The 27,785-nt window shown below is 51.0% G+C and overlaps 3 protein-coding genes across 8 annotated transcripts in view; 2 read left to right on the forward strand and 1 right to left on the reverse strand.

Annotated features, from left to right (window-relative positions):
- RBBP5 (RB binding protein 5, histone lysine methyltransferase complex subunit) overlaps positions 1 to 9,456 on the forward strand; it is a 34,344-nt gene extending 24,888 nt beyond the window's left edge. Inside the window, exons 13-14 of one of the 2 annotated variants that reach the window (XM_019433160.2) lie at positions 846 to 1,037; positions 7,416 to 9,456. In XM_019433160.2, the coding sequence (XP_019288705.1) occupies positions 846 to 1,037; positions 7,416 to 7,444 (221 nt within the window). In that variant the 3' untranslated portion in view covers positions 7,445 to 9,456. The remainder of the gene's footprint in view (positions 1 to 845; positions 1,038 to 7,415) is intronic. The other variant, XM_019433167.2, reaches the window with a different exon arrangement.
- A 907-nt stretch (positions 9,457 to 10,363) lies between these two features.
- Positions 10,364 to 12,480, forward strand: TMEM81 (transmembrane protein 81). Its single transcript, XM_019433177.2, has one exon. It carries the CDS (start codon positions 11,250 to 11,252, stop codon positions 12,093 to 12,095), a length of 846 nt encoding a protein of 281 aa, XP_019288722.2. The 5' UTR covers positions 10,364 to 11,249; the 3' UTR covers positions 12,096 to 12,480.
- A 3,850-nt stretch (positions 12,481 to 16,330) lies between these two features.
- Positions 16,331 to 27,785, reverse strand: part of CNTN2 (contactin 2) — a 33,304-nt gene continuing 21,849 nt past the window's right edge. For 4 of the 5 annotated variants that reach the window (XM_019433115.2, XM_019433120.2, XM_019433112.2 and 1 more), the window contains 9 exons: positions 27,134 to 27,292; positions 26,573 to 26,722; positions 24,167 to 24,237; positions 23,642 to 23,876; positions 23,204 to 23,316; positions 21,988 to 22,174; positions 21,544 to 21,656; positions 20,932 to 21,100; positions 16,331 to 20,511 (listed from right to left, as the gene is read on the reverse strand). In XM_019433115.2, the coding sequence (XP_019288660.2) occupies positions 20,402 to 20,511; positions 20,932 to 21,100; positions 21,544 to 21,656; positions 21,988 to 22,174; positions 23,204 to 23,316; positions 23,642 to 23,876; positions 24,167 to 24,237; positions 26,573 to 26,722; positions 27,134 to 27,292 (1,307 nt within the window). In that variant the 3' untranslated portion in view covers positions 16,331 to 20,401. The remainder of the gene's footprint in view (positions 20,512 to 20,931; positions 21,101 to 21,543; positions 21,657 to 21,987; positions 22,175 to 23,203; positions 23,317 to 23,641; positions 23,877 to 24,166; positions 24,238 to 26,572; positions 26,723 to 27,133; positions 27,293 to 27,785) is intronic. The other variant, XR_002075913.2, reaches the window with a different exon arrangement.

Here is a 27,785-nt window from a genome sequence, read left to right on the forward strand (position 1 = left end):
AATGACAGCTTTCCATCTCCTGACATCTGGCTCAGAGTGCTTCATTACACCATTCTTCTCTTTCCCTGTGGAGTGGTGTCACTAGGTGGTAAAGTACTAGTCAGGCCTGGATAATCTTTGCATTCTTCCTGCCTACCTTTGCAGTCGGACTCCAGAAGCCTTTATCATCGCCTCTTGGGATAGGACGGGGGATAGGTTGGATGGTGCGTGCGTGTGTTTACTCCCGAATGCCATCCGTTCTCTTCTAGCTAAGCACACAGGAGTGACTTGTGCAGCCGTGCGTCTCCCTAGGGTGGAGTATGCCTGCTTGCTCCAGGCGGTGTGGTGTTTGTTGATCACTGCTGAGTTGTGCATCAACTCTGCAAGTTGTTTCACTGTTTCTGCTTTACAAAGGAGAAACTTTTAGGCTTTGAGAGGTCAAGGGGCTTGCCCAAGGTCTCGGGCAGTGGCGTAGTCAGTATCGTTGCCCTGGTCTGTCTGGTTCCAAAGTCCAATTCCCCTCCTGCTCTCACAGGCCAGTGTGCCCGTGTGCATCCCTGGCCTGGCGCATGCGATATGTCGTCAGTGTGTTTTTCAGCTACCTGGCTGGTGTAGAGCTGCCATGGGATGAACCATACAGGCCATCTGTGCTCTTTGGTCAAGCAACTATTTCCCATTTAGCAGCCACACTCTTCTGTAGTTTTAGAATCAGTGAGAGCAAACTTTCCTCCTTGTATTAATGGATCTGGGACCCGAGAGCAACACTCTTTGCTCCCGGGTAGTCACAGCGTGCGGCGCGTGTCTGGTTGGGGTGCTGGGATGGGCGGCGTGTGGATCCCTTTCCGTGCCTCTCTGTCCTTTTACAGAAGTCCATCCACTACTGGGTGTGAAGGGGGATGGCAAATCCAAGAAGAAGCAAGCAGGCCGGCCTAAAGGATCAAAAGGTAAAGAGAAAGATTCTCCATTTAAACCGAAACTCTACAAAGGGGACAGAGGTTTACCTCTGGAAGGATCAGCGAAGGGTAAAGTGCAGGCGGAGCTCAGCCAGCCGTTGACAGGTAAGGACACACTGGGAGCGCTGTCTGGCTTGCTTCGTGGCCTTGCTTTGTACAGCCCCTGACTCCGTTTAACTGCAGCGTTCTTTCCCTCCTCTCCTTTTCCCAGTGGCAGACATTCTCTGAGTTTCAGGCTGCTGCCAAGGGCAGGCAAAACCAGATTTGGCTTAATTCAGTGGCTCTTAACCTTGGGTCTGTAAATAGGTTTCAGGGGATCTATATTCCCCTGATATTACATGCAAAACATTGTGTGAATATTTTTGTGGGAAAGATGCCCATAGCTTTCATCAGATTCCTGTAGGAATCCATGAGCCCCGAAAGGGTAAGAACCCCTGGTTTAATTCATTTCTTTGCCTGTGTTCGCTTCCAGGTTTTTGTTTTGTTTTGCCTGAAATGAAAGAGCCAGACAGATAACCAGAAGTGTATAAAGCTTGCTTTATGCAGCCCTAGCTGTTTGTAGCGTTTTGTCTTTCTTTAAACTGTTCACATCCCAGAGGCGGGGGTTCTCTCTCTCTCCGTAGTCCAGAAGCAGTGACAGAGCTGTCAGTAGTCCCGTCACGTTGAGGAGGAAGGTGAGATGGTTTTCCAAATAGGATGAGATTACCACAAGAGACCGCAACCGTATCTGTGTAGCTTCTTAACTCCTAAGCCTTTGAAACTTACTGAGTTTTCTCATTTTGCTTGAGGGAGGAAATTTTTGGGGGGATGGAGAACAATCTTAATTTCCTGTCAAATACTTGTGAATGCAGGCCAAATGGTCTCTTGTTTGGAAAATAGTAATCAAATTAGAGTCCATTTCTATTCAGACATGACTGGGTTTTGGAAAACGTATGTATGAGCTTCCTTCCAGGAAGCCTAGCTTCCCTGTGGCTAGGTCAGGAGACTCAGAGGCAGGGCTGATAAAGTGTCAGGGGTTGTATTCAGATTTTATTCCTCAGGCTTAAAAATTTAAAAAAAAAATGTTTTTTAACGTTTATTCATTTTTTGAGAGACAGAGACAGAGGGTGAGTGGGGGAGAGGCAGAGGGAGAGGGAGACACAGAATCCGAAGCGGGCTCCAGGCTCCGACCGGTCCGCACAGAGCCCGACGCGGGGCTCGAACTCCCAAACCGCGAGATCATGACCCGAGCCGAAGTCGGATGCTTAACTGCCTGGTGCGTCAGGCACCCGCCCCATCCTCTGGCTTTAAAATTTTAACTCCAGCGTGTGACCCCAGCTGTGCTGGCGTGACACGCTGCTACAACGTGGAACAGAGTTCGTTGTTTGAGTTACACCTTCAGTCAGTTGATCGTGATGAACATGAGTTCTCTTCCGTAGAGAAGCTGAAGCAGACTCAATTACTCACTTTGAGTATTCCGCCTCACGCGCTGGATTTAGATGTTCCGTTTTCACAGCCAACGCGTGGCACTGACAGCAGCATTGTTTCCCCAACAGCGCTATTTATGTTGTTCACCGGGGATCAGTTACCACCTCTACATTCAGTCCACTGAAGGCTCTCTCTGTATGTGTTTTACAATAGCCGGGATGAGTTTCATGGCCATTGCCAACAAAGATTGCAGGCCAGTAATTGATTCATGTAAATACAAACGATCCTTCTATAGCCTAGTTCTGGTACAAGCTGTGGCCACTACAGAAACACACGGTTTACCTTTAAATAGATTTCTCTGGCCTAACGAGCTGAAATGCTTGAGGCTGATGTAAAATGTGGCCAGACATACGGACTTGATTGAAATACTCTAGGACCTAGTCTCCTAGCTTCTTCAAAACCTGCCAGTAATGAATCATTTGCTTTTTAATAGTCAGTGTATGGCAAATAAACCACTTAAAAGATTTTGAAAATTCACATTTCCCTTTCTATAACTCAGTGATTTCAACTTTTAATTCTAGTTGATCTGATCACTAGCAGTGAGGTAAATATCCCTGGCCTTTCTTCAGTTGGGTTTCTGTCACAGACCCCGTGAACCACTGTTAGATTTGACAGCATAGAGTACAATAGCAGTGTTGTTTCTCAGATGGACTTGCAAAATGTCTAAACGAGAGTCAAAATCAAATGTCGAAAAGTTTGGTCAGCCATTTTTATTTCCTAAAATTCTCAAAACTTCTCAAAATACTGAATACGGTTTGCAATGACATTTTCAAGTATGTGTGTAATACATGCTTCAGTAGTAGAAGTTAGTGTTTCGAAGCTCCTGGCAAGAATGGATACCATTATCTAGAGCCTGTTAGAAGTTAATTCCTACTCACTGTGCTGACAAGGTTAAATTAGGTAGTGACCTCATTAAAGGCTAGAACTTGTATCTCGGAATAGCGGGGGGCTGTAAACCGGACTTTTATTTTCTACATTATTTTTAGTAGGTGCTCGGGTTGATCAGCCTTAAATAGAGGCAGCTGTTCTAACAGCTTCATCCTTAAAATTTTTTTTTTTATGTTTATTTATTTTTGAGAGAGAGACAAGAGCGTGAACGGGGGAGGGGCAGAGAGAGAGGGAGACACAGAATCCGAAGCGGGCTCCAGGCTCCGAGCTGTCAGCACCGAGCCCGATGTGGGGCTCGAACTCGTGAACCTCGAGATCATGACCTGAGCCCGAGTCGGACGCTCAACTGTCTGAGCCACCCAGGTGCCCCATTACAGCTTTATCCTTTAGAAGGACTAGAGGGGACTTCCACGCCAGGGGGATGATAGGTCTTTTGACATCACGCAGACAGAACAACTGCTCAGATGATGCAAACACTGCGCCGGCCTCTCATGACTGTGCAGCTCACAACTTCCCCGCGTAAACTACACTTCCTTCCTCCCGTTTTCGCCTTTCTTCTCTGGCCCCGTTCCTTGACTTTTTCCTGAATGGAAATCTCCCAAACCGCAATGGCCAGATGAAACCAGAGAATGCTGAGGAGCAGGATTTAGAAAACCTCAAAGGCGGCCATTGTGGTTTGCTCCCAAGACCTCCTCAGAAGGCTGCACCCAAATTCACGGACTGGCTGCGGTGTGGTTTGGGTCTTTATGGAGGCTGCGCATCTGGGGGAGAATGGGGACAACTCCATTAGGCCTCTTGAGTTTCAGGACAGCCTGTTGGATCTTTTGTGTGGGATTCTGAGGTAAAACCTCTTTGGCATTCGAGTTTTGTGTTCTTCCGCGCCTCAGAGATGTTCCATAAAAAGCGATGTGCGGTCATTGTAGATTTTCAGGAGATACTAAGATACGAAACCTGATCCAGATGCCTGAGGTTGAAGCATCTTCAAAAATCAATTCAGTGGGAGGATTGTATTTGCAGAGCCAAGCTTTGCGGATCTCCCCTCTCCCCCAGTGCCCTACTTTTGCATCAGAGCCAAATTGTTTGAAAGAATTACAGGTGCAGGCTGTGTTGCTGCTCAAGGTAGATAAATGGCCACTGTTTGTTAAAATGTGCAGTTGACCGGTTACTGATGAAGCTATTCGATAAGCCCTAACTGGGCCTGATAAAGCTGATAGCCTGTTGTGTGTTGCAACAGGAGATTATGCATTTTGAGGGAAGATTAGAAGACACATAGACCTGTATAGGAATGATCTGGCCATCTCGAACTTGGGCCTACAGAAAATTCTTCCCTGTCAAACAGCTCATTGGTGTTAAATAGCTTCAGTGGACCCACATCCGTGAAGACATGCCTTCCGTGATGAATGAGGACCCATCAGCGAAGCTTACTTAGCGATGGTAGCCCTGAGTGAGCTTTGGACTTTTTGGAAAGGCCAGATCCCCATCATCGACGCCATCTCTGTGATTTCCCCTAAAGTACCTTATTAGATTCTCTCCAGAGTACAGCCCTCAGAACAGAAACTTGAGATTGAGCAGAACCACCAGGGCCCTTGTTGCTGTGTGACTGCTCAAAGACCGCCCAAGAACTAGGGCTTCTCGGCAGTAAACAGAATCCGTAGCCAAGTGTGACAGAGTTGTGGCACGTCGCACACATGGTCTAAAGGCCTCTTGTAATGGTGGGCACGAAGAAGTTGGTATGTACCTAGGGCTCGTGGGGGTGGCGAAGGCCAAAGTGAGCATCGGCGCTGCTTCTGGGGGCACACGGGCACCATGTCGATTTCCCTGCGTGTGGCCACACCGCTGTCCCAGGCCTCTGAGCCACCTCCTGAATCCGATTGTTTTGAATGCTTGGTAGGGGGTGAGGTTTTTTTTCCCACTTCGTCTCTCTCTCTCTCTCTCTCTCTCTCTCTCTCTCTCTTTTAAGGTTTAATTACTTATTTTTGAGAGAGAGAGGGAGAATCCCAAGCAGGCTCGTCACTGTCAGTGCAGAGCCTGATACGAGGCTCTATCTCCAGAACCGTGAGATCATGACATGAGCCGAAGTTAAGAGTCAGACGCTTAACCAACTGAGCCACCCAGACTCCCTATCCCACCTCTTCTCTCTCTTTTTTTTAAATGATCAGTCTTTCAAAGGCTGATATATGAACTCCTGCTAAAATCAGACAGCTACTTGGATATTCTTTCTTATTCTTTGTGATCTTATTAGCGGACTAAGGTAACGTTTGAAAGTTAATATCCAGTTTTTCTTAGACTGCCTTGGCTTTGGCTGCCACTGGGAGGTACCAGTGACAGCTGTTCATCATGAGCTCAGTTTCTGTGAATTTTCTGTTCTTGGCGATTCCTTTATGTTGCAGCAAAATAATACAGATCCTTGGGGCAGATTTTTAAATAGCCTGGAGCTCTTCTCATACTGTTTCTCTATTTTATCTTGCTCATAGTATTATTGCTTACTGTGGTTTTGGGTTGTTACCTGATACCTCAACAAGCCTTTGTGTGTGACTTTTTTTTTTAATTTTTTTTTTAATGTTTTTATTTATTTTTGACATAGAGAGCGCGCGCGCATGAGCAGGGGAGGGGCAGAGAGAGAGAGAGAGAGAGGGAGACACAGAATCTGAAGCAGGCTTCAGGCCCCGAGCTGTCAGCACAGAGCCCGACACGGGGCTCGAACTCACGGACTGCGAGATCATGACCTGAGCCGAAGTCGGACATTCAACCGACTGAGCCACCCAGGCGCCCTGGTTTTTTTTTGTTTTTTGTTTTTTGGTCTGTCCACATAAATGAGGACGATACAGAAACATTAACTGACCTCAGATAATCAGGGTAATGTACCTCATTAGTCATCTGGAGTGCCCGTTATTAATACTGTTGATTTATGATCAAACCGGTTTTTCCTGTCGTGATTAAGGCTTAAAATGTTAATGCTGTGTTCATTTTTAAATGGCTAAAAGTAGATTGGTCAGGGTACCTATGGGAACAATCAGTGAAGCTGGCCTTAATGTGATAAAGGCATGGTATTGAGTCCTGTGCAGTACATTCTTCTGCTGCAAGCATTTTTTTTTTTTAAATCAAGAAGTTTTTACGTTTTACGTTGAGAGATCTGAAAAGTGCCAGATAAACTTTTTATCTTACTGAACTGTATAAAGTTGAGATTTGATTTTTAACAACGTAGCATCCAGGAGAGTTTATATCTCATAATTGCTCGTTTGTCCTGAGGCAGTTGGGGCTATATTTTTATTGCCGGTTTTCATCCGTGCTTGAACTTTTACTTTAAAAATCAGGTTAAAAGCAAAGTTTATAAATGGGTACTTTTCTTTCATAACTTGGACATTGTTTTTTAACCATTTTATACCTTCAAGTGGCATGTCCTCCCCCCCCCCCCCCCCCCCCACATTCCAGATGACATCTGGGAGGATTTTCTTCACCTTGTTCTCTTCTTACACTTCCTAGTTAATATTTCACAGCAGCCCATTTAAGGATATCCCTCAGAGGTTGAACAGCTTCTATGGAATAATCAGGGAAGTGTTCGTTTGATTTTACTATTCAGGATTTTATTTATTGATCGGTTGTTGGTGCATAGAAATGCCGACAGTAGGTTTCATTCACATTTCACCATATTGGGTTCTAAGGTGATGAGAATGTCAGTCAAGGAACAGGGGTGCTTGAACGACGGTCTGTTGCTCATTGTTAACCACTTAGTGACTGATTAGTCTAATATAGGAAGGATGAAAAGGTGTAGCACCCTAGAATTTCCTTTCCTCAACTTACTGCGCTTTTTGGATTGTAAAGCATTTGCTTAACCAGGTTAGAAAACGGTTAGCAGCTTAGCAAATGTGTAGAACTCTGATCATTTTGCTTTTATTCCCCTTTGGGGCAGTGCTGAGGAAAGTATTGGGGTGGGGGTTTGGGATTTGGATGTTTCGTTGCTTCAGTAAAGGGTAAATGCGATTCGGAGTCGGTTTTCACTTAAAGGGGGAATTCTTAGCCCACGTGTGCGTGTCAGCCGTCATCCGGCATCCGTCAGTACTTGTGTGCTTGCAGGCTACCGGGCGAAGTTGATGCTAAAAGAAATCTTTTTGTGTCTAATCTCTTTAGCAGGGGGAGCAATCTCAGAACTGTTATGAAGACCCTTGAAGTTCTTCGTTCTTCCCCCACTTTGCCATCATGTGGCCTCTGGACACTGTGGTCGGTCATTTGAGATTGACTTTAATTTAACACAAAGGCCTCTACCTCCGACCCAGGAGGTGGAAGGAGCGAATCGTATGTTTGAATGAAGAAGTGAATTATGGAAGAAGAGTATACGGCCCTTCCCTTCCAAGCAGAAGTCCAAATAGGCTCTCAGGAATGAGGATTCGTGAAGATATCAAGCAGGAGTTTTGACTCATTCAAGCTTCAATGCTTAGTTCTGTTGCTGGACAAAAGAGACCAGTGTTGCTCCTCTTAACTGTTGTACCCGGGATCATTTTGACCTGACATTTCCTGTCTCCTGTTAGCCTTTCATCCTCCATGCATGTCCTCGAGTGGCTTATTCTTATCTGAAGTTTTGCAGCCGGTGTCCTAGAAAAACTTCTGTTGCGTATTCTGTCTTCCATTTTTAAACTCCCTCTCTCGCCACATACCTCCTCTATTTCCATTTTGCGTACAGAGGAGGGGCAGAAAAGAAAGTGCTTGAAAGAGTTCGTTTTCAGAAAGGGAAGAAAGATAAGAAAGGCCCCCTCTTCTTAACATACCCCATTTTGCTCAAGAAGCTGGGCTGTAAGAGGGTCAAGGCTTTTCTTTGTTTTCCTGGCATTGCATGGTTTCCTCCAGTGGTGGTTCATTCTCACTAATCATGGTTTTTGAAAATAGCTAGTCTCATCCGTCTGCAGCAAAGAATCGTCCGTAGTTTACACTGCTTCGCCTGCACTGGCTTACGGAGAGGGGAACAGACCAAGGGGTCTCTCGACAAGCTGCGTTTTTATTGGGGTGGGGGATCTATGCAAACGACTGAAGTCAGACCGTCCGAAATCAAAGCAGCAGTGACAACATAGTTCAAATCAAAGATCAAGGAGAAAAAAAAATTTTTTTTTATCATTGCCTGTGGATAGCCGTCCTTCCCATCGGTCATTACGTTTCTCCCTTCTTGTATTCCCGCTCCTTCTCCCTGCCACCTGTTGTCAGTCTCTTCCTTTCTGTGAAAGGTTGCTTAGCTTTTGAAGAAAATTTTTTACTTTCTGCTTTTTGCTTTTGCTGTTCTTTGTATAAAAAGTAGCAAATTGGATGGACGCATCCATGAGGTGTTTGAAATTCTCTGTAAACCCAGAGACCAGGTGTGGAGAGGGCTGGCTGGCCCGGCGGGAGGCGCTTACCCTGGGTGGCCAGCTCCGTGGTTTTCTCAAAGGAGAGTGTCAGCACTGTGCTTCTTGTGAGCTCCACCAGCCGCTGGGTGCTTCTGTAGCCGGCCGGACAAGTTGATTATCTTTTGGATTTTAAGAGCGCAATCAAAGTAGACATACATCAGGAAGAGCCTCTTTCTCCCACTCCATCTTTTAGAACCAGAACATTCAGTAGTTGAAGTAAGAGCGCCCCCTGAGTCAATTGCAAAATGTCTGTAGTTTTAGATGCCACCACTTTTTTCCCCTCAGATGTTTGTGAATTTCATTTTGTATTTCACATCAGACCGGTGGTTGAGATTGGCGAGTGGCTCTTTAGACACGTGTTTTGTTGACCTTGTTTCCATTCCATTTCTCTGTGTGCTGTGCACCGTCACAAGCTGTGTGACAACGGAAGGCTCTGCCCCACTTCCTGGACGAAGTAACGCGGTACCCTCTGCTCGTGCACTGGGACGTTTATGCCGTGTCCACCTCCTAAGCCGGCTGCTGAGAAAATCAGCTTCAGCCCTGTCAGGTCGTCTCTGGCAGCCGTTCCTAATAATTATTTATGCTTTGGAATTTCTTTCAGCTCCTGGAACTTTCTCTCCAGTTTGATTTTCTCAGTGTGTACAACATATGCATATTCTCTTCTCTTTTGTCATTCCTCCCCTCCCCCATTTCGTTTTTTAATGTTCCATAGTTTTGTACGAGATGAGACTTAGCCTTGGGTACTTCTTGCTGAAGCTTTAATGCTTTGTAAATAAAAGCGGATGTTTATTAAAGAACAGGTGTAGATGTTTGTTTGTAGACACTGATCGCTTCCGAAACTCACCAGCCACTTTGATTTGTAGGACCAAAAATGCAGTTTACTGTTGCTGATGTTCGATCTTTCTGTGTGGAGATGCAGACCTGGGAGGGGTACGGCGGTGGTCGCGGAGTCTGGAGTTCGGCCTCTAGACGAGATTATAAACAAACAGTTGAAGAAGAGAGTTGGTATTAAATCGCAAAGATTGTCTAGGAATGATCTCTCCAAATTTTTTTAACTCTGTAAGTGTGTGTGAGTGCTTGATAGAGGCCGCAGTGCCGGGAGATATTCTGGATGTTACAGAAATGCATGCGAGGGCATTCCCTCCTTCCAGGCATCTTTCTTAAAGCATAAATACCATTGAATCCCTCTTTACTAGACTTAAAAAATCTAGACTAAATAAAACTCATTGAAATAGCTTTCAAACCCATAAAGTCAGTTTAAGTCTTTGATTTTAATCATTGTCAAATTGTCAAATTTTAGCAGTGTCTACTGCTAATTTTTTCTGTCCTGTGACTAAGAATCCGTCTTTGACATCATAGCTGTTTCATAGCAACCTTGACCTGAGTGAATGATGAGCTCCTCTGGTCTGTAAAGGGAGTAGGCCAAGAAGCAGGCAGGATTAGGTGTCTTCTTTCCTAGAAGACACCTTCAGTGCCCTTGGGAAGGAAGCATGGTAGAATGGGAGAGAGGAGCCATACTGGGCATATTCCGCTCTCCCCTCCCCCTGCCCTTGCTGATAAACATTTGGATTCTCAAAGGGTGGCTTGGTCCTTGTCTTCATGAATTCTCATTTCTTTCTTTTCTTTTTTATTTTTTTTTTAATGTTTTGTTGTTTTTTTTTTTTGAGAGAGAGACCGAGCACAAGCAGGGGAGGGGCAGAGAGAGAGGGAGACACAGAATCGGAAGCAGGCTCCAGGCTCTGAGCTGTCAGCACAGAGCCCGACACGAGGCTTGAACTCATGAACTGTGAGATCATGACCTGAGCTAAAATTGGAAGCTTAACTGACTGAGCCCCCCGGGCGTCCCCATGAATTCTCATTTCTATTTAAAATTTCTTACACGTGAACAGTGTTTCGCACTTTACAAAGTGTTTTCGTGTACAGTTTATCATTTGATGCCCAAGGTGACCTTCCTGAAGTCGGCAAGGAGGTCTTTAATTTACAAAGGAGCAAATAGAAATCGAAATTGAGGAAGGATCAGTCAGCTGCATCCCAGTCCAGAGTTCTTAATCCTTTTTTTACAGAAGGTTTAGGAGACTTTAAAATCAATAATAATGCAACATAATTTTTTTTTTTTTTTTACTTGGTATTTGATCTCTTACTTGGTCAGATTTAACTGAGGTTTTGAAGCTCGTTAATTTGGATCCCACACCTTGGAGAGGAGGAGCAGGGGTAAGGAAGAATGTAGCTTCACTACGCATTTGACGTCATTTGGAAATTCGCTTCAGCTCCTGAAGTCTGTTCCCGAGAGGGTGGATTTAAATTCATTACGAGGGCCTGAGAAGAACGGAGACTGGTGAAATAGTCACTAACAAGAGCAAGTAAAGCAGCGAAGTTGTGACTTTTTTTCCTGCCTCGTGGCCTCGCCCCTTTGCAAGGACTGGACTTGTGTTTTATTGAGTTGCAGTGTTTCGCCGACAGTGGGTGCTGCGCCCTGTCTTGTGACACTGAACGCTATCTCGTGTCAAAGGAAGTAAGCTGTGATATCATAGAGGATTCACTTGGAACTCTGCGGGGTGCTGGCTGACGGTGATGAGATGCCCACCGAGACATGAAGATTTCAGCTGCTGGTCTCGTCCTCGGGAGCCTGGTGTTAGCCTTCTCTCTGCCTTTGGTGGTGACTTTGCCAAAAACACTGGCCATCCCTAAGAAGCTGCAAGAAGCCGTGGGGAAGGTCATTGTCAATGCCACAACCTGTACTGTCACCTGTGGCCTTGGCTACAAGGAAGAGACAGTCTGCGAGGTGGGCCCTGATGGTGTGAGAAGAGAGTGTAAATCTCAGCGCTTAGAATGTCTGACCAACTGGATCTGTGGAATGCTCCATTTCACCATTCCCAAAGGGAAGGGATTTGAGCTCAGCTGTCTGAGTTCAGACATCCTGGAGATTGGGCAGGCAGCATTCCGGTTCACCTGGAGACTTGCTCGGGGTATCATCTCTACTGATGATGAGATCTTCAAACCCTTCCGAGCCAGTACCTACTTTGTGAGGTTTCCCTCTGTTCAGGAGTACGACTCTGGGACATACCGGTGTGATGTGCAGCTGTTAAAAAACCTGAGACCTGTCAAGAGACTCTATTTTGGGCTGCGGGTCCTTCCCCCTGACTTGGTGAACCTGAATTTCCATCAATCCCTTACCGAGAATCAGAAGTTAGTTGATAAGGGCCTGGAAGTGAATCTAGACAACCAGTCCGAGCCTCGCTGCCCACGGTGGAAGAAGAAGGTGGCTGTAGCCTTGGGAATAGGAGTTGTCGGTGGAGTGGCTGGTGGTGTATTGATGGCCATTGCTCTGGGCTTTGGGCTGAGGGTGGTCTATAGAAGTGCTGGCCTTGAGTCCTTAAAAGCCCTGAAGGACTGGCTGCCCAGGACCCTGGACTGGCTGTTTAGGAAGCCAAGCTAGCTCTTCAAAGGATTGTCTGGCTGAGTGATTGTGGCTCAGCCAGGGGGGAGGGCTTCCACTGCCAAAAGTGAGTGGGGCCGGGGGACAGGGGCAACACCATGGTAGCGTGATGGGCAGTGCTCTGCCTCTCCGTGTCCCGGGTGGATCTCTTCCTGATCTTTCCTGCCCACGCGGCACCTGGGAAGCCTGAGTGTAGGCCCCTCCCCTGTCCCCGGGAAGAAGATTCTGTCTTCAAGCTCGCAGTCATTATCTTTCACAATTTGAGGCCTCTCTACCTCCATCCCTTCTTCTGGGTGGTATAATCACATAAAGGATATATTAATAGCTTGTCTAGTGGAAACCTGTTTTTCCTCTTCAATAAAAATAATTCACAGTGGCTGTGTATCGACCTGACCTTCTCTGCTCTTTAGTAAAAATCTCCCGCATATGTGTAAGTTGTCCCATAATCAACCTAGCTCTCCTCTTTCTTAGATTTCTTAGACGTTGAGCACATCGCTTTGGAGGAGGGCATATGCCCATGTGTGGCCAAGCCAAGGCGATTAGTAATGGCATCTGACCCGGGTATGTAACAGTCACTCAATACATTGCTCCTTCTCTACGCCCCCGGTGAGCCCTCTGTGTTCAGTGTTAAAGACTCCTGGTAAAACGCTGGACCCTTCACCTGGTAGGTTTCCCCTGAACAAGTTCCTTGGCTTGCCTCCTGCTCCTGTTGTTCTAGCTCTTGCAGTGCCCTGACGTGTGTGTTCCTGGAAAGGTCAAGTGTATTGGTTTCTTCCAGCAGCCAAGGCTGTCCAAGGAGGGACAAAGACCTTCCTACCTCCGTAGGAAATAAATCCTAAGACCCTCAGAGGCCATTGAGGCAGTGTGAGGTAATTGGCTGATGGAATTGTCAGGGAAGAGGCTCAGCCACCCCCTGAGCTCATTCTGAGAGAATTAGAGCATTTCTTCTCCTCACTTTTCTCTAGCTGCAGACATGGTAGCAGATAGGGAGACTTGGACTAGTGGTTCTCTTCTCTAGCTATGTGTCTGAATCACCTGGATAAACTTTTGAAACGTAAGATTCCTGAGCCCCAACCCTGAGGATGCTAACTCAGTTAAAATCATGGCTAATGGCTCATTACCATTCTATTAAAAACAATTTCAGGGGCACCTGGCTGGCTCAGTCGGTAGAGCGTGTGACTCTTGGTCTCCGGGTCATGAGTTTGAGTCCCACGGTTTAGCTTAATTAAAAGAAAAACATTAAAAAATAATTTCCACGCCATAGAAAAGTGGAAAGAAAAGTTTGATGACAACCCATAGATCCTCTGCTTAGATTCACCAACTGTGAACGTATTGCTACATATATCTTTCTGAATAGATGCTGATTTTACTGAACACTTGGAAGTTAGGCACAGACATTGTGACCCTTTACTCCTAGATCGTGTATGCATCTGCTAATAAAGATTCTTCTGTACAACTGCAACATCTTCACACCTAAGAAAGTGAACAATTCCCTAATCTTGCGTATGGTTGTTACTACTCTGTCTTGCCCAACTTCTAAAATCTGATAGCCTTTTAACGTTTGATCCAGGATCGAATGAAGGTCCACATATTACCTTTGGTTGTTTCTCTTAAGTCTAGTTTTACAACAGACCTCCTGGGTTTTTTGTTGCTGTTTTGCATGACGTTGATCTTATTGAAAAGTCTAGCTGGGCCGATCGTCCTGGATAGTGCCCCACAGTCCGGGTTTGTCGTCATTGTCACATGACCGGATTGCGGAGGAATGGATCTTCAACATTTTTTGATGACAGCTCCACACAAATGGTGTCTACTGCTCACCACAGGTGCACGGTGTCGGGTGATTCGTTACCGATACGATACGCGTGACGATTTGGTTAAGGTGGTGACTGCCCGGTCTCTCCAAAGGTGTATTTTTTTTTTTTCCTCTTGTAATCACTTATTTGTGGGACAATACTTTGTGATGATCTGGTTTCCTAAAAGCCATTAACGCCTTGGAATCCATTCACGATCCTTGCTTATTACCTGCTGGGAACTGCAGAGTCTTTAATGTGCCCTTGCTGTACTTATTAGGCTGCATTTTTCTGTAAAGAAGAGCTACTCTTTATTTTTGAGCTCTCCGTGGATTCTCTTTTTTAGTGCATTATATATAATCCATTAATGTCTCATTTCTGGTGTTTAAATCGTCCCCAATTTTGGCCAGTGGGAGTCTCTTCGCTCGTCCTTTTATTGTGGTCCCATTTGACCCGGAGCATGTCCTTGCTTTCTAGAACCACAAAATGCCTCAGATCCACATTTGGACTTTGCTTTCTCCGAGGGATTCTGGTTTCCTTTTGGTGTGGGCAACAGTATTTAGAAGCCAAGGTCTGGTCTGGGTGCTAAATGCACTCACCGCCACTCACCTAAGAACTCTTAGGTTCTTCCATTGCCCCAGATACACATAAATCTTAGGAGTTCAGAGCATCTCTGCTTTTCAGAAGCTTTATAGGTAATTCTGGTGGAGAGCGAACATTGAAGACCACTGGCGTAGGCCCACGCAAAGTCTACAATTTACTGTAGACTTATTTTGAAAAGATCTTAAATCTTCCACACCCCCTTTCCCCCATTCTCTCTACCTCAGAGGGAACGGGCTCCGGAAGACCTGGGTTGTCTTCTGTTTCTGCCGTTGACTGTAGCTGAGCGGGTGGACTGACCCACCTGTGTGGGGGGGGGCAGGTGAGCGCGGTCCTGCCAGTAAAACTGCTGGAAGCCGTGAAGGGCTGGACATGAGTTAGAGAAGGTTTCTAATGAAGCACCTTCGTTTGGCTCTGGACAGTGTGTTCAAGCCCTCGGGAGAGCGCCTGCTATCCTTGGAAAGACCATAGAACAGGATCTTTAATGAACTCCGTGTGATGTTGCTGAGGGGGGAGGAGGGCTCAAGGGGCACGTTGCCCATTGTACAGATGGAGAGCCAGACCCAAGAAGAGTCAAGTGGCCCGTCCGGCCCCTGTTGCAAGCCACTAGTCGAGCATGGGATGGAATATTGTGCAGCTCTAGGCTCATGGCCTTCTGTGCTTTGGGCTCTTGAATGTTGACTCAGAGGATGGGAAGGGATTGAACAGGGAAGAGGAAAGGGAAAAACAAACCCCAAACCCCTCCAAGGTGTTATTAAAGACCGGAACTCAGTTCAGTTTACTGAATCCCGTGCATGTAGTCCGCCTCTGGAGGGATGGTCAGGGCCATGCCGACTGACCGAAATTTAGGTTCCAGGCTGGCCGGTGCTCCCAGCAGCCCCTCTGGATGCAGAGTGGAAGAAGGGATTAGCCTATCGCACAGCTGTCCGCGCCGGCCCCTCCTAGGGGCTCAGGGGGCCCTGGGCGCATCGCTAAGCGCGGAGGAGCAGGGCCTCCGCTTGCCCCCGTCTCCCTCTTCTCTGGGGAAGGCGGTGGGGCGCAGTCGGCACGGAGCCCTTCCGCTTTGTATGGAAAGACTCGAACGCGGGGCTGTGCCAGTGGGTCTCTGTGCGCGTCTCAGAGCTAATGGAAGCTCGGCAAGTGTTGAACGCAGGGGAGAATATTGCAGCTGCAAAACGTTGAGTAGGAATTCAGATTTTCTTGGCTGCTGAGAGCAGAGACTGGCGGCAACCTTGCTGGTTGGCGGCCACTATAACCCTGCAGGGAGAAGATTTCCCTTTGGTACCGTTGAGTCTGGAACTGTCAAATGTCTTAGAAATCAGGGAAGCCCAAAGCAATACCGTCATGAGCAGTGTTTGCTGCCCCGTGTTAGGTAAAGCCAGCGCGGCCGGCAAGATGCCTGCTTGCACTCTGCTTAGGCCATTTTTTTTTTTTTAATGTTTTATTTATTTTTGAGACAGAGAGAGACAGAGTGCAAGTGGGGGAGGGGCAGAGAGAGAGGGAGACACAGAATCGGAAACAGGCTCCAGGCTCTGAGCTGTCAGCACAGAGCCCGGTGCGGGGCTCGAACCCACGAACCGTGAGATCATGACCTGAGCCGAAGTCGGACGCTTAACCGACTGAGCCACCCAGGCGCCCCTGCTTAGGCCTGTCTTAAAGCCCCTTGGCCCAGTTCTTCCCCCTCCCAGGCCTGCGTGAAGCAGGAGGGGCTGTGTCTTGTTCCTTCCTTCGAGCTGACTGTGTGAGGGGGAAGGCATCAGCCACAAGACTGGGGTTCGAGAGCAGGACAGGAGGCGTGCTTCGGCCCGACAATAAAAACACCCACGGCAGGTGCCAGCTGCCTCAGCAGGTTGAGAAATCATCTTTATTTAAGAACTGCCTGCTACCAGAGTCAATAAATAACTACCATTACAAGAAGTACAAGAGAGACAAACGATAGGCCAGTGGAAGTGGTTCCATTTTGACAAAATCGGGGTCAAGTTGGGGGTCCAAAGAAGCCCCAGCCCTTGCCCGGCTGTGAGACTAAGCTATGCAGGCCCTGGATGGGGCTGGGTAAGTTGCAGTCTAGGGGCCAAGGCAGGGTGCACCCCAGCTAAGGACACTCGGCTTCCTGGGCCTCGGGGCAAAGTTACCTGACCTATTTTTTTCCTCCCCAGCTTCTCTTTATTATCCTGCCTTCCTAAAGTCTATGACCCTATATACAGCTACCGGGCACCTCTCTCTATGGAGCTTTTAGAAGTCCCTTAAAAATGCCCACCTCGTCCCTCACACCACCCCAGGAGCCTCTCTGGCAACCTCGTTCGTCCCAGGATGAAGCCCAGGGTCGGTCTGACCCGGGGAAATGGGGCACCACACTTGAGCCTCAAAACCAGGTTTGAGGAGAAGTCTAGCCCTCCCACCAACCCGGAGATGCCCGGCCAGCCGTCCCACATCTGAGCCAGGAAGAGAAAAGGGAGTCCTCTGGGCAGGGGGGAGATCAAGGGAGTAAAGCATCCTCAGCCAGCTTGGGTTCTTGCCCCGAGGGGACTAGATGGCCCCGGTGCTGTCTTCCACTCTTCCCCGAAAGAGTGCCTGAGGTGAGCCTTCCCCCCTGGTGACACGGCTGTCACTACCCCTGCGGGAAGAGGCTGCAGCAAAAAGGGGCTGCAAGACTCCTCCGGTGTTGATCTAAACCTCAGCCCTGGAAGGACATCTAGCAGCATGTCCTCACACCCCCAGACTCCACCTCACCTAGACCCCAGGCCAACAGCTGTCAGAATTCCTCCAAGGTCCCTAGAAAAGGAAGAAGCCTCTTGACCACTCACCTTTGGGCCTCATTGCAGAAGCTCTTCCTGGTGTCTAATCTCAGATTTCCTGTTATTTTATCGAAAGGGAAAAAAAAGCCCCTCCTCATGGCCTTTCTGTTCCGTGGCCCGTCTGTACCATTTGATGGCCTGGCTGGGCCGCGAGACCCATCTGGAGACAGCTCCTGTCCCCCTGAGGGTGAGGTATACGTCGAGACTGTTAGAGCAACGGGGACCGAGTAGCCAAGACCCGGGGCAAAGGGACCTGTAGGCTGAGCCGAAATATACGCAGGACAGAGAGACACTGTCCCCCTTGGCCCCGAAGCAGTGTCTGCAGGCGGGCTCTGTCCCTAGTCCTCAAGGCACTTACTGGCCACTCAGCTGTGGGGTAAAGTACTTGTTTGTGGCTGGCTGTTTTCCTTGTCGCTGCCGCCGAGGCCGAGGCTTGGCGTGTGAGAGGGGAGAGATCCCAAATCGAGCACTGAGCACAGCAGGAGTGAGACGCAGCCCATCGGAGCAGAGATGAAAACGAGAGGCCCCTCGGGCAGGAAGGGCCTCTCTTGCCTGCACGCAAGCTCCCGTATGATAAGCCACCTCAACAGGAGGCTAGTCTATTTGATGAGCTTGCACGTCCTCAGGTCCCCTACTGTCTTACTAAACCTTACTCCGTACTCTGCCTGAGGTCTCGGGTGCAGGAGCCTGAGTCTTAATATATAGCTCTGCTTCTTCCCGACAAGTCTGATTAGGTTTTCCTGGGCTGGGTTTCCAGAGGGTCTCCTTTCCTCCCCTTTGCTAACGGGCCTCATTAGAACTAAGACTCTTGGTCATGAGTGCCTTTGGACTCAAGCAAGTTTAGGGACTGCAGTCTCCGGCTGTACCCGTGAGGTCCTGGGCCAGACCAGCTCATCCCTCTGGCCCCAGCATCTAGACACCTGTCCTCCTGTTTCCCCTGCTGCAGCCCAAGGCAGTGAGGAAAGACTCAGCTAAACCTTGGAGGAAGGTTTCTTCCCCTCGGCGTCCCCCTTCTGATAGAGCTGAGGACAGGCCCGCTCAGAGCCACAGGGGACCAGGAAGGGTGCTAGACCGCGTGGGGTCTCCGTGTTCAGAATGTGGTCATTTAGCTGAGCCCGCAGCACCTTGCACGGGGGTGGGGGAGATGGATAGGGGCAGGGGAGGAGGGTTTGGTCAACGGCTCCAGGGAGGCAGTCCTGGGCCGGGGGTGGGGTGGCGGGTGTAGCAGTAACCCGGAGAAGTGGTGTCGAGCTGACGTTTTAAAAAAATTGTAGCGGGTAAACATCAACATAAGCCTGCCCAGGAAAAGAGAGCAGGACTTAAAAGTTAAAAACCCATAACAAAATAGAGCTCTAACTGTAAACTACAGAAGCCTGGCTCTGGGGTCCTTGGCGGGCCTATCTCCGACAAGATGCCTGTCCCACTGCTCTATTGTGTGAAGGGCCACCTCTCACAGCACGGGCTCTGGGGCTTCCTGGCTGTGCCAGCACTGCTGCCTGGATTCATGAGATTCCTGTCCTTGCTTTGGTGCCTTTTCTTGGAGCAAGGGGAAGGGCGGCAGAGGGCGGAGGGCCCAGCAGAAGCCAGACTCGAGAAGCGAAGGATCGCTCTCTCCTGGCGTCGGCCGGCGCCTTGGCCCGGGACCCAGCCGTGCCGATCACCCCACCTGAACCTCTTGAAGCAGGATTTTCATAGCCCACTGCCCTTCTTACCACCTTCTTAACCAGGCAGTAGCCATTCAGCACTGCCCCCTTCGTCGGGACGGACAGCCTGGGTAGGAAGGTCAGACAGGCTGTGTGACCTCGGGAAGTCCCTAACCCCTCCGTTTCCTCATCTGTAAAGTGAGGGGCTTGGGCGAGTTGGGCTCAGAAGCCTCCTCCAGCTCTGATGTCCTGTGACTGATAATATACCCAGAGCCCATGCTAGGATGCCCCTAAATTTATTAGCGCCTTTTTCTTCAGAGGAAATGAAAACGAGCAGTCGGAGGCAGCCTGGGGGACAGGTCCTGCCAGGTGGTCCAGGGTATTCCTGGGAGCAACCAGGGCCACATGTATCCTTTGCCCTTCTCAGAAGACTCTTGGCTCCAGAATACCCAGAACCGATGCGGCCTTACCGTCCCAGGCTTGAGCGAGTCAGTGCTGGAGAGTGGCGGCCTGGGGCCTGCGGGCTGAGCTGGAGGAAGTGGATGGGCACACAAGTCTTGTCTCCTGTCTCCTGTCCACACCCTCGCGGGGCCGTGCAGGATGGGTCTTGGTGGGGTGGGGGACCTCCCCGAGATAAGCCCTTTAGTCACTCAGCCACCCGTCGTGGCTTCTGTCACTCCGGGGGTGATAGGGTCAGGTTGGCAGTGTTGGCTAAGAGGGCAACGTCACCTGCATTGGGACTGTGCCTTCGGGCCAAGCCTGGTGCCCCTTTCTACCAGGTGTCTCCGCTCCTCAAACCCTTTTGGCTCTTACCCCCGACACTCTGGAATATCATCCCCTAAAGTTCAGGCTCCTGGCCTCGGACTTTGGGGCACTGGTTTTCTGCCACCTGCATAGGTAGCAGGGGCCCCTAGGGAGTCATCAAGGGCAATGTCAGGGTCCAGCCGTGCTGCCCCTCGAGGAAGTAGGGGCGTTCTTTGTCCCGGGTTTGGCCCTATCCTTAGGCCGAGGAATGTTGATGTCTGTGTTTCGTCCTACTGCAGGGCATTTGCGTCCAGTGTTCCCACCGGGCCCCACACCCCGCTGTCAGGGGACAGAGTCCGTCTGTGGTACCAGAGCGCCCTCTCCCCCGACGTGCAGACACACATTTCAAACCCCCTTCTTCCCCTGGGCCTGTTGCTTCCATCCAGGTGCCCCAGAGGACCCAGGCATAGCGTTCGGTATCATCATGAAAGTTGCTGCCTGGTGTCTTTTGACTTAAAGAAAAAAAAAAAATCCTTGCGCGGGTTCTATCCTGTGGCAGAATATGAAATATCCTACCTCCTATGAAAAGGGCACTGTTTAAAATAGGTATTGAAAACCAGCCATTCTCAGGCACAGTGTTGAGCCACCTTGGCATCAGGAAGGGACCAGGGCCAGCTGGCTGCGTCCATCAGAGGTGGGTGTCCGGCTGTGGCAGAGAGGGAGGGGCGCCACGATCAGAGCTCCAGGTAGCCTATGAGGACCAGCATTGCCACGGACGGGGAGAGGATGGCACCGGGACGCAGGGCCGGGCGGATTGCAGAGTTCTCCACCATCATGCTTGTGCCTGAAACCAGCAGGTGGAAGAGTGGGGCTGTGTCCAGTGGGCTCGGGGCCGGCCTGCCCCCACCCCACCCTCAGGACAGGATCCAGACCTTTGCTAAGGAGACTCAGGGTGGGCCACTTCAGGGCCCGGAGGTGTTCTCAGGCCTATTCCTACAGCATGTTGTAAGACCTTTGCTTCTGCGGTCTTCAGACTGGCCCTGCACCCCATGAAAGGAACACCCTCCTCTGTGACCTTCAGGGATGTTGGGGCTGGGGGCCTGGCAAGGACGGTTCTAGCACCTGTTACACTTGGTTCCTGCCTACCTTCCCCTTTCCCCCGGGGTTCTGGCTGGGGTTGGTCTGGGTGGGAATGAGTCCTTCATCAGGCATCTAGACGGACCCTGTTACTCCTGGGGGATAAGGTCTGGGGGAGAGACAGCACCTCCATTCCTCACGATGTGGACTTCGGCCGGGATCCCGTCCCCTCCAGGTCCCGTGGTCCGAATCTGTACTAGGGCGTGGCCGATGTCTTCAGGAACTGCGATTTCTATCCAGTTCTTGCTGGTGAGGTGAAGCGTGGGAGTTGGGTGTAAGTCATTCTGGTAGAGCATCTGTGGGGAGGAGGTTAGCCAGGGGGGCTTTACTTACACCCGCTGATTCTTCTCTCTACCCCAGCTCTGGGCACTGGGAGGAGCCCAGCTGGTCCTGGTCCTCGCCTTTCCTGTTTCCCATTGACCAGGGCCTGGCTCTCGAACAAGCTCCTCACTGATGGGAGGAAAGCTTGCAAGCCGCTGAGCCGTCTTTGCAGACTCCCCAGGCTGGAAGGGCCCTCGGACTTCACCTGGTGCGTCAGCACTCCCTTGAACCCTGCCTTCCCGCAGTCACGCCTTCTGCCCCCTCTCTTACGTCTCTGCTAAAGCTCTGCGTGTATTTTGTGGCTCTGACCGTCACAAACTCTGCTTATGTCAGACTCAGAGCCCTCTTGCTATTGTGTCCACTGGAATACAGATGCACCATTCCCTACCGTTCACTCCCTGGCTGATCCCTTCCTTACCTTATAGCCAGTGACCGCAGACTCATTTCGGAGAGGAACCACAGGGTCCCACTTGATACTAAGACTCGAGCTTGAGAAAGTCCAAGAGATGTTGCCAGGAGGCCGCTGTGGAGCTGCCGGAGGAGGCAGAAAGTTGGGAAAGGTTCCAAATGATTCTTCACCAGCCATCCCTTTGCCTTAGCCAGCCTTTTTCTAAGTGTCCGGCCCCAACAGGACTTACACCCAGAACCTTCTATCACAGCTGCCTAAGAAACAAACCACATGAAAATCCAAAGGCTGGAGAAGGGAGAGGTGCTTCAGAGGTCAATGAATTCTACTCTCTCTTTCCGTTTGTCTTGCTGCCTTGTTTCTGTCCAGCCCGGGGTTTGTGGGCTAGAGCATTTGTCTCTATCGCCGGGGAAAGAGTGGTCCTAGGGCCACCCCCACCCCAGCAGACAGACTCACGGGGCTTCATGGTTGTGGCATTGGCAGAAGGGCTCGCGGGCCCGGTGCCTGCCCTGTTGTAGGCCCGCACGGTCACATGGTACTTGGTGTTGGGGTGCAGGCCGGTGACTCGGGCACTGGTGTCCAGCCCTGCTGTCCTCACTCGGTCAGCGGCTGCTTCCTTGTCCCCGGCTTTCCAGTAGCGGATCTGAAGGGGGCAGGGGTACCTTAGGGTCAGCAGTCGAGCCCAAAACCTCAGGGTTACCGTGACCCTAGCCCTGGCCACCTACGTTCTGTTCCTCTCCTGCTGACTCTGATCCCTGTGGCTCAGTCTAGGGTCTCAGAACCTGGGCTCTGATCATGAGCTCCAAGGTAGCAGGGACAAGTGTGAGTCGCGGCTGCCTTCTTGGTGCCCAGCAAGAGCCCCGTCCAAGGGAAGCGCCCAACACGTGGGAGGAATGAGGCGGTGAGTGGCCCAGGTGATGCGTGGGGATGGGCACGGACTGTACCTAGTGATGGCCCGTGGGAGCCCAACCCCACTTAATTATCTCAGGGAATCTCAGGGGTGGTGGGAGGTACTGTGCTAAAGAGTATGAAGTGCAGGGGCGCCTGGGTGGCTCAGTCGGTTAAGCGTCCAACTTCAGCTCAGGTCATGATCTCAAGGTTTGTGAGTTCGAGCCCTGCATCGGGCTCTGTGCTGCAGCAGCACCGGAGTCCCTGCCTGACCCTTCTCCCTTATGCAGTGACATTTCTTGCCTGTCCTTCTTCCCTTCCTGTTGCTCCCTCTTATTCTCTGTCCACCCCACAAGGTGCCCCAGTGTGGAGTCACTGGGGGCTCAGAGCTCATTCCAGAAACTGCTGGGCCCACAGTTCCCAGGGACGGGGTGACAGGCAGGCACAGAGAGGGGGCCGTGCTATTCCCTGCAGGCTGAGAATGCGAGGCTAGCCGGGCTTTGGCATGAAAGGGGCAGGCCGTGTCCCTTCCAGAACCTTCCATCTCCTCCCCTGGGCTCGCACAGCTTCCAGTGCTGGCTCTAGGCAAGCACTTAACTTCAAGGCCGTCCACGGGCCAGTCTTTCGCGCTGGACATCAGCCAGGGGGGCTCGGTTGGCTAAGGCTGCGCGGCCAGGGTGGCATAGACTGTGTCAGTGAATGAGTGACCCCAGGAGGAATGACCAGTGAGCTGTGAGGGGCCCCCGGCCCCCCCTTCCTCCCCAGGCCCCAGGACAGTGCTCACCTCGTACCCCAGGAGGATGCCATTCATGTCTTGCTGCACGGGTTCCCAGGTCACGTTCATCTCTGAGGATGAGACCCCCTTGGCCCAGACCTTGGTAGGGGCCACCCTGGGCTCTGGGGATCGATACAGAATGGGTTTGGATCCCCCAGGCCTCCCTGTTTCCTACAGAGAATCTGCCAACCAGGACTGCCCTTGCTTAGGGATTTCGAGAGCCCGGGCCCAGAATGAAGCCGCGTGGGGGTTCTCACAGCGACCTCCAGGCCCACTTCTCTTTGCAGAGCCTCCCTCCTCCTTCTCCCAGGCCTGAGGGGGACACGAGGGAGTGAGGGATGAGGCCAGGTGCCCTTCTCCCCCCTGGTGTGGAATCGAGGTGGGGTGTGAGCAGCACGCTCCCTCCCCCCACCCCACGGCCCGGCAGCTATGGATGGGGCGGCCCACCTTCCTCAGCGGAGTGCACCAACGTGGTGAGGCTCTCGGGCCCATCCCCGCGGCGGTTGTAGCTGCGGATCTTGACCTCGAAGGGCGTGTAGGGCTGGACGCTGTCATTGCTGTAGACGAAGTGCCGGGCGTCGGCGCCAGGCACCCGGGCGGTCTGCCAGGTGGTGCTGCCCTGCCTGCGGAAGGACAGCAGGTAGCCGAAGCCGTCTCCGTTCTGGTACTCCCGCGACATGGGCTGGGGGGCGAGAGCATGTGGCATGGGCGAGGGGCCGCAGTGGGTGCGTTTCCCTGCCCATCCTCCGGCCCCACCCAGCCTTCGCCAAGAGGGGCGGCCCCGGGACTCGTGTGCCTTGGCGGTTTTCATCCTGCGGTGGGTGCGAGGGGAAGGGACAGGACGTGGCCTGCTCTGAGTTGGGATTGCACGGTGGCGCTGTCTGGGTCCTCTCTACACGCTGCTCCAATCTGGACATGAGTCAGGATGGGTGGGGGGCAGGACTGTCTCTGTCCTCTGTCCCTGCAGCTTACCGTCCAGTTGACGATGAGCTCTCCGGGGGCTCCACCCCCTCCGCTGAGTCCTGAGGGTGCCACTGAGGGGGCTGTCGGGGCCAAGGGACACAGATGTGGCTTGTTAATGGGCAGTGAGGGGGCAGAGGCCCAGAGCCTGTGCCTGTGAAGCAGACTAGGACGGGGACATCCCTATCCCTTCAGATTGGCTCTAATTTTGTCTTCCAACAGGCCCTCTGGATGTGGGCTCTGGAGTCAAGGCAGACCCGACATCAAATCCCACCTCTGCCACTTACTAGCTGTGTTTCCCTGGGCAATTCACTTAACCTCTCTGAGCCTCTGAATCCCCGCTCCGTAAGATGAGGATAATAGTGTTTCTCTCAAAGGTCTGTAAGGAGAATACAATCAGACAGGACAATGGCGAGCTCGTTTGCCTGTCCACACTCCGTAATAGTAGATGCTCCATCAATGATCTGTCTTCTCTCCTGTCAGCTTCAACTAAATAACAGACAACCCCAGTTTGCTTTAAAATAAGGGGAATAAATAACCGAGAACTGCAGTTAATGCAAACAAATATTTCTTTGGGGTTGCGAAGTGTCTGATTAGGATTTTGCTTTTCATGGCAGGTTTAATTCCCTAATTGTCTCTAGTATTCAACATGGCTGATATTAAAATAAGACCCTTTAATTAGATCACAAATCTTGGCAGGGGGTAACTTGGCTGAGGGTCAAACATTTCTGCAGAGAATCCAGCAGTGGGAAACTTATCCCTGGATTCTGATGACTGCAGTTCCTGGCCTTGTAAGGGGTGCTTCAACACGCGGCCCCTGTGATCCTGTGAGGTGGGCATAGCACCCTTTTCAAGTGGAAAGACCAAGGCTCAGAGCAATTAAGTGACTTGCCTAAGGTCACACAGCTAATAAGTGGCACGGTTCAAATTTGAACTCAGCTCTTCTGATTTCAAAGCCCATCATCTTTCTTTTGCCTCCTCCTTGTCTTTTGATCACCAACTGGGATACCAGAATGGAGACCACGCCCTACCCTGCATTTGATTCTCTAAGAAGTTCGATCAAAGAAGGTGCTCCTTCTAGAATTCCTTACTCAAGAGAGGTACCAGTTCAAAATGTTGACTGACTGGACGAGAGTCGGCCTGGGGCACGTGGGAAACCATGTTTAAGGGACACAAAAAGACACCCTTACTGCATATCAAGGGTGGGAGGCCTGGGTTGGGCGGGCAAGGTCCTGATTCCACGTTGCCAGTCTGAGGACCCCAGGTCTTCTGGACCTTCATCTGTGAACGTCTCAGAGGGTGGGGGATGTGTGCCTCTCCTGGGTTCTCTCCCTTGCCTTCTCCGCTCAGCTGGGTTCTGACACCCACCTGCCTTTCAGGGAGCTTGTGGGAAGATTGTCCATTCCACCTGCTCCCCAAGAAACTGTCTAAAGGACTTAGAGACACTGCTTCCCTACACACACACACACACACACACACACACACACACACACACCCCTTCCTCATTAACGGATTTCAGCGGCTCATGCACTACTAGGGAGGATATCTGCCCATCACCCCATGGTCCTCAGTTCAAGTTCGGGCTCTGCCAGTGTGACACTTTCCTTCTCCAGACTTTGATTTTTTCCATAAAAAAATACTTAAACCTTTTATTTTAAGATAACTGTAGATTCACATGCAGTTGTAAGGTTGGCCCAATTTTTTTACTTCTATTTTTTTAAAATGTTTATTTATTTATTTTGAGAGAGAGAGAGAGGGAGCAGGGGAGGGGCAGAGGGAGAGGGAGAGAGAGAATCCCAAGCAGGCTCTGTGCTGTCAGCAAAGAGCCCAATGTGGGGCTCAATCCCATGAACTATGAGATCATGACCTGAGCCGAAATCAAGAGTCGGATGCCACCCAGGTGCCCCAGGTTGGCTCATTTTTTAAAATGAGGGATTTGGGGTGCCTGGGTGGTACAGTCGGTTAAGCACCCGACTCGATTTGGGCTCAGGTCACGATCTTACGGTTGTGAGATCGAGCCCCACATCAGGTGCTGAACTAGGAGCCTGTTTGGGATTCTCTCCCTCCCTCCCTCCCTCCCTCCCTCCCTCCCTCCCTCCCTCTCTCTCTCTCTGTGCCTCTCCTCCCTGTCTCTCAAAATAAATAAACATTTTTAAAAAAGTAAAATGCAAGGAGGGGTTTGGACTAGAAGGTTCTTGCAGGGCTCACAGGCCCAGGCGATGGGCCAGGGCTGAGTGCGTTGGGCAGTGCAGTTGCCCTGCCTAGCCTCATGTCCCTTTCTCGTCTCTTTTGTTAGAGTCCGAAGCCTGGTGAGGAGGGTTGGAACTCCGCGTGATTGTCGCCCGCCTGGGGCTCTCTAAGGAGGGCTTGGGTCTGTGCCCTGACGTTGCCTGTCTTTGGGACACCTCGGGCTCTGACCTGCTTCCTTGGTCCGGATTTTGCTGGAGGGCCCACTGGGTTCCCCAGTGCCCAGGATGTTGCTGGCTAAGACCCGGAACTCGTAGTCCATCCAGGGTGTGAGGCCCAGCACCTGGGCGGTCTCGGCATTGCCCTCGATGTTGGCGGGATCTGCAAGGCACCCGGAGTCAGTGTGCCCGCACTCTTAGTTAGTCCGGACAGGAAGGGCAGGGACGGGGACCGACTCACCTCATTGTATTCATGATGGTGCCTGCCATACACTTAGTGCTCAACACCTCTTTTGGAAACAATGGGAAAACTAGTAGACTCCCCTGCCTGGGAGCCTTTGTTGATGCTGGGTGCATCAGTGGGGGCCCCAGTAATGATCTGCCAATGCTCCAAGGACACAGACTGAGCGCCTCCCTTCTCCAGTTCTCTTCCCCTCTCTTGCTGTCCACGTGACCACCTCCCCCAATGGCCCAGGAGCTCCCTGCAGTCAGAGGACCTCAGATTGTCCCTCTTTGAAGTTCCAGGCTCAGCCAGGCCTCATCAGCAACGACCTAGGTGGAGCCTCACACTTACTGGTCCGAACCTGCTTCCACTTCCCTGCAGGTGGAGTGCGAGCTTGCAGGGTGTACTTGGCAATGGGGCTGTGGTTGTCAAAGCCTCGGCTCCAGCTGAGCTGGACAGTGGTGTCGCCAATGTTCCTCACCACCACACCTCCTGGGGGACCCGGTGGACCTGCCCCAAAGAGAGCACACTGGGTCAGAATTGGGCGGCCTCAAAATTTGGGCCAGTCTCCTCCAGGCTGGCTTGGGCTGGTGCAGTACCAAGAGGCGGCAGCAGAGGGCGCAGCAAACACACATGGGGGCAAGGAAGGCCCCCCCCCCCTCCCCCGCAGTGCGTTGCAGGGGTGGGGGGGGGGGGGTGTAAGGTGGGAAAAATGTGTTCAAGGCTGGAGGGGCTCACAGAGGCCTTCACACAGAGATGTGTACAGATTTCCCAGCACTGGGCTTTGAGAACTTCTGGCCTCAGCAAAGTCCTTCAGTCTTGGGAAGTGGATTTTTAAAATTCACTTAGGACCTTTGAAGACCACGGGATCAGCTGGAACTTCTCTCAGAAGCCCTTCCCCCCGCAGCTTTTGGGGAGAGGAGGGGAGTTAGGGAGCGAAGGTCAGAATAGCCCAGGTGGCCTCTGAAGGAGTCGGGCTAGGGGCGGGGTGGGAAATGCCATC

Source organism: Panthera pardus, unplaced genomic scaffold, assembly GCF_024362965.1.
Source record: "Panthera pardus isolate Hobbes unplaced genomic scaffold, ASM2436296v1 HiC_scaffold_21, whole genome shotgun sequence".
Taxonomy (NCBI): domain Eukaryota; kingdom Metazoa; phylum Chordata; class Mammalia; order Carnivora; family Felidae; genus Panthera; species Panthera pardus.

What these genes read in the sequence shown, in the direction of transcription:
- TMEM81 (XM_019433177.2), top strand. Translation starts at nt 11,250, where the DNA reads ATGAAGATTTCAGCTGCTGGTCTCGTCCTCGGGAGCCTGGTGTTAGCC.